The following is a 5,462-nucleotide window of genomic DNA, read 5'->3' as shown; positions in this document are numbered from 1 at the left end:
AAAGGGGTGGAGCATAGTAAGAGAAAGTGATCCAGGACTGGGAAACCCTGCACATGAGTGTGGAAATGTCACAATGAAACATTCTTTTTATGTCGATAGTGGGGCTTGAACTCTGGGCCTGCGCACTATCCCTCAGCTCTTCAGCTCAAGGTGAGCATTCTACCACTTGAGCCACAGCACTACTTCCCGTTTTCTGGTGGTTTATTGGAGATGAGAGTCTCACGGACTTTCCTGCCCAGGCTGGCTTTGAACTGGGATCCTCAGATCTCGGCCTCCTGAGTAGCTAGGATTACAGGCATGAGCCACCAGCACCCTGGGAAACATTCTCACCATAATGGATATATACTAAATTAGAAGGAAAGGGGAACATATTAAGAAATTACATAACAAAAAATACAGTAGCAAAAGCTGAATAAAATAAGGGACTGTTTATTTCAATGCTTAAATTAAAACATTCCATGAATGATTGCCTTTAAGCATTTCAAAGGTCTCACTAACATATACTGAGGACAGAAATCCGGTGCCACAAAAATAAATTTGACATGCAAACCGAATTTTCAAAAGCAGAATATCATCACCACATGATAGAAAAAGTTGGTTAAGCATGTAGAGTCTACATCTTTGTCTGGATTCGACATCTTCAGAACAGAAAAATAAATGCCAATATCATTATACTAGGCCCAAATCAGGCAATACTCATAATCATTCTGAAAATGCAGATAGGAACAAACATCCAGAGATGTTGATCCATATGCCTAAAATCACTGAGCAAAGATTCTCCATTTCCTATTTATAGTTTTTAAAAATAGATATCACAGACAACTTTTTGTTCAAAACATTCATACAAAATTATATCTTAAATATATCAATTACTACTTAATGAGGTTTGGTTTTTTGTTTTTTTGCCTTGTGTTAATTTTTTTTCCCCATTACACTGAAAGACTCAACCAGATGTGAAAAACAGATTCAGCAGCATGACACAAAAGTGTATTTCACTGGTAAAGCACAATTTTAGAATGTAAATATTCAAGCCAAATCGAAATAGCCACCCACGAGGGCCAAACACGTATACATTTCACCATGGTCGGAAGAGTATTTGCCCAAATGTCTCTTTTCTCTTTATGAAAGTCACTTTTATTCCCAAGATACACTTGCTTCCTACCATTCAGAATTCACAGCATGATTGAAACTGGTTACATTCAGAAGGGTCACATGGTAATTCTGTGTTTTAGATTCCTTAGAATCTTGTTTATCTAAAAATGAGGTAGATAAACTTTTTTTTTAAAAAAAGTTTGATTGGTTGGGCACTAATTTTCATTAGATCTTAATTCTTTCCACTTTTTCTTTTTTACATAGTATCCAAAATATTTAGCCAAAGACTGAAAACGTCTGAGCACTTTGCCTAAAAATGGGAAAGAGGGAAAAAAATACTCAAAAGGTTTATTAATGAAGGTTGCTTTACCTCATTTTTTCAATTAAAAAAAAAAAAACCAACCCAGAATAAAAGCATCCAACTACAAAACCACCCCCTATTAGAAAGTTGACAAACCAGCCAACATCTTAAAAAGAGACTCTCCCTGCGGCTACTGCTGTTCTGACTTGGGGGTGTCTTAGACTGCAGAGCCAGCTAGTTAACTCATGGTGGGGGCCCAGACCAGCTGTTGCCCCTTAACCTTTGAACTCCCCCCCCCCAATTTCAAGTTTCCTCCAGAGTTCAAGCCTGAACTCCTTGAATCTCTTCCCAGAAGCCTCCTCCTCCTGAGATCTCTGAATTACCATCTCTGGAGACAGATCAGACGGAAGGTACTGGTGCAGATCCAACTGGGTGAAGCCGCGTGCAGCCCACAAAGGTAGAAACAAAGTGGGGAGAGGTGGGGAGGGGATGGGGGGGCCGAAGGCTGCCAGTGTGTTGAGCCCCCAAATCTTGGGCCAGGCCCCTTGGTGAGTTAGATCAACCAGGCCAATCTCCCCCAAAGACCCCTCCTCCACCCCCCACTCCAGCAAAGAACTTTCAGGTCGAAGGGGGCAGACTGGGCATTAAACCAGCCAAGTGCCCCATCGTAACGGATCGACGTGAGGCTTCCGAGAACGTCCCAAGGCCGCCTCGGATCTTCGTCTTTTTCCGGGGAGCCATCGGTGAGGCGCCCCAAAACTTACTGAAAGAACTCGATTTCCTCAAGCCACGGGCCAAATCCTGGAGCATCAGATCATCCGCCAGGACCCCCAGAAACGCACTGGTGGTGGAGCCGAGGATGGTAGCGGCCACCTGCACGGGATGGCGCGCGGCTAAGGGGCCGCCGCCGCCGCCGCCGCCGCCGCCGGCGTCGGGCTCGCCGGCGTCACGCAGGCCGGGGTCGCCTAGGAGACGACGCAGTGCGTACGAGGCGCCGGGCCGCAGGTACTGGTAGGGGCGGCGTCCGCTGTGGTCGCGCACGTGCACCTGCGCGCCCAGGCTCACCACCAGCAGCACGGCGGCGTCCTCGTGGCCGTGCAGCGCGGCCAGGTGCAGCGGGGTGTAGCCGCCGTGCGAGCGCGCGTTCACGTCCACGCGCGCGCCCCCGCGCCGCGCCACCTCCACCAGCTGCAGCGCCATCTCGCGGTCGCCGCTCTTGGCGGCCCAGTGCAGCGCGGTGTAACCCGACGTGAAGTCGCGTTTGGCCGCCAGGCCGCTATCCCGCAGCAGCAGCCCGTGCAACTGGTGGGTCCAGCGGCCGCCGGCGGTGCGCACGAGCCACTCGTGCTCGGCGGGTTCCAGCGGCACGGCGGACGGCGGCGCGCACGCGGAGGAGGGCGCGGCGGGCATCTCCTCCAGATCCGGGCTCAGGAGACGCGGGCCGGCGCGTGACAGGCGTCGCAGGTGAGGGGAACGGCCGGGACCCAGGCCCAACCCCAGGCCGGATTCCTCCACGGAGAGCCTCCGCAGGAGCAGCGGGGAGCTCCGCGGGCTCCGTTCTTCCGACAGCTGCCGGCGCAGACTCTGTTCGTCCGCCCGCACCACGCGCAGCGCGGCGGGGCCCGGGACGCAGCAGCGCACCGGCAGCATGCAGGGTTTGGGCGGCTGTGGCGGCGCGCGGGGCCGGGGCGGCGGCGGGGATCCTTTCTCGATCCTCGGCCCGGGCTCCGGATCTGGATTCGCGATCCTCGGCCCGGGCTCCGGATCTGGATTCGCGATCCTCGGCCCGGGCTCTGGATCTGGAGCCACGTCGGCAGGCGGTTCCTCCGAGGGCCGGGCTGTTCCTGACGCGCGATCCGGCGGATCGGCGGGTCCCCCGGACGGCTGGGCCGGTTCTTCCGACAGCTCCGCCGTGGTGGGCTTGGCAGCCCCCGGGGGGTCCTGTGGCTCGGACGGCGGGGGCCCCGCGATGGAAGCTGGGGCTCCTTCCTCCTCGGGATCCCCTGGTGGGGTGCACGAGGTGGTGGGCGCGGGGCCCCCCGGGGTGTGCGGGAGCAGGGGCTGCGGGCCTGGCGGGTGTCGAGGTTTCTTTCTCAGCACCACGAACTTGACGCCGTCGAGTTCCTTCACCACGGCCACGTCGTTGACGAACTGCTTGAAGCGGTCCCTGCGGGCGGCGCGGCCGCGCGGGTCCCCGGCCTCCAGCAGCGGCCGGAAGCGGCTCAGCAGCTCCGAGTCCCGCACCTGCCCGCCGTGCGCCTGCAGGAAGCCGAGCACGGCCGCCTGGCTCACCCCCGCGGCGGCGGCGGCGGCGGCGGCCGCCAGCGCCATGGCCCGAGCCGGGGATCCCCGCCGCGATCGGGGAAGGTGTGCGCGATCCGGGGCTCCCTGCCGAGATCCGGAGGGAGGTTAGTTGGGGTGTACGATCCCGGGGCGAGATCCGGGACTCCCCGCCGTGATAATGGGGCCGGGGGGGGTACTCCCTACCAGGGGATCTGGGGAGCTGCGGGGTGAGGGGTGCGTGATCCGGGGTGGGTGGGGGGGTGTCTCGGGCGGGAGGAGGGGGGCGCGGTGTGCACACGATCCGAGCTTCCCACCCCCCCCCACTGTGATCCGGAGGAGAACTCCCGGGAGTGCAGGATCCGGGGCCCCGGGTTTGGGGGGGGGGGGGACGCGTCCACCCCGCGGTTGCGCTCACCTGGTTGCTGGGCTGAAGCTGGACCTCGATCAAGCCCGCGTCACCGCACCCTGATGGCTCGGGGCGAAGGGCATCGGGGAGCCCTCCCCTCCGCCGCCCGCACCCCGCCGGGGCCCCCCAGCCTCCGGGGGTAGGTGTCTGCCTTTATGATCTTCTGTCCAATGGGCGCCGGGTTCCTCCATGTTCCGTCCAGGTGACAGCTGCCACCGGTGCCCGCGGAGGGAATGAGAGGGGGAGGGGAGGTTCTCCAACACCCCCCCCTCCCCAAAACCCAGGAATTAAAGGCGCAGGCAGCATCACGCTTCGGTTCGGCTCTCCCACCCCCGTTGCTAGGTGGGTGTGTTCCCGATTGGAGAGGCGTGGGGTGCTGTTTCCTTCATAGTTAACGACCGAGGGGAGAAGAGCATGATGGTTATTTTGCTTTATTTATTAATTTATTATTTTTTTTGAAAGGCTATCAATCTTTTTCTTCATATGGCGTACAGGGGAAACAGCCTCAGGCCATTGAAAGGGAAAAAAAACCCACCCCAAACAAACCAATTTGCTGTGTGCGTCTACAGGAGGAGCGGTTTGGTTTAGCAAGTTTCTCCTGATGAAATTATTTTATTATAGAATCTCATTATGTAGCCCAGGATGGCCTTGAACTCTGACCCTCCTGCTTGAGTGCTAGGGGTATAGGTAAGTAACTATCGTGCCTGGCCAAATAGAATCATTTTGCATGTGAAATTTTGATAATAAACCCAGGGGGAAACAAGGAAGGGGGAAAATAATGACCTGAACTTGCCAGTGACACTTTGAGATATTTTCTCGTGTGTGTGTGTGTGTGTGTGTGTGTGTGTGTGTGTGTGTGTGTGTGTGTGTGTGTGTGGTGGGATTAACACTTTAAAGCTAGAAAACAAAATGAGAATCATTTTGTCGTGATGGGTATAGAGTTCAGCGTCTCAGCACGCTAGGCAAACACTACCCCAAAGCCTTACCGCCTGACTATGTTATTGGCTGTTTTGTTTTGGGGTTTGATGGTAATGGGGTTTGAATTCAGGGCCTTACTTTTGCTAGGCAGGCACTCTACACTTGAGCCAGGCCTATAGCCCTGCTTTTTGCTACTTATTTTGAAGATGGTGTCTAACTTTCCTGGCCTCAAATTTTCATCCTCTAGATCTCAGCCTTCTGAACAGCTCCAAACTTTTTTTTTTTTTTTGGGGGGGGGTCAGTTATAGGGCTTGAACTCTGGGCCAAGGCATAGTCCCTGGGCTCTTCAGCTCCAGGCTTGTGTTCTATCACTTGAGTCACAGCGCCACTTCTGGCTTTTTCTGCTTATGTGGTACTGAGGAATCGAACCTGGGGCTTCATGAATGCTAGGCAAGCACTCTA

General features: G+C 55.3%; 1 protein-coding gene across 1 annotated transcript; it reads right to left on the bottom strand.

Moving 5' to 3' along the window:
- Positions 1–409: 409 nt before the first annotated feature.
- On the bottom strand, positions 410–4,800 carry LOC138808209 (ankyrin repeat domain-containing protein SOWAHA-like). The gene is made up of 2 exons (XM_069994193.1): positions 4,092–4,800; positions 410–3,781 (listed from the first exon to the last, which is right to left on the bottom strand). Exon 2 carries the CDS (start codon positions 3,722–3,724, stop codon positions 2,012–2,014), a length of 1,713 nt encoding a protein of 570 aa, XP_069850294.1. The 5' UTR covers positions 3,725–3,781; positions 4,092–4,800; the 3' UTR covers positions 410–2,011.
- Positions 4,801–5,462: the final 662 nt, after the last annotated feature.

The sequence above is a fragment of the Dipodomys merriami genome, unplaced genomic scaffold (genome assembly GCF_024711535.1).
Source record: "Dipodomys merriami isolate MVZ:Mamm:240054 unplaced genomic scaffold, mDipMer1.0.p SCAF_447, whole genome shotgun sequence".
Taxonomy (NCBI): Eukaryota; Metazoa; Chordata; class Mammalia; order Rodentia; family Heteromyidae; genus Dipodomys; species Dipodomys merriami.
Note: the sequence above shows the minus strand (reverse complement) of the source record. Positions and strands in the feature narration are given on the sequence as shown.

Excerpts from the sequence above, each read along its gene's own strand:
- LOC138808209 (XM_069994193.1), bottom strand. The coding sequence starts at position 3,724 with ATGGCGCTGGCGGCCGCCGCCGCCGCCGCCGCCGCGGGGGTGAGCCAG.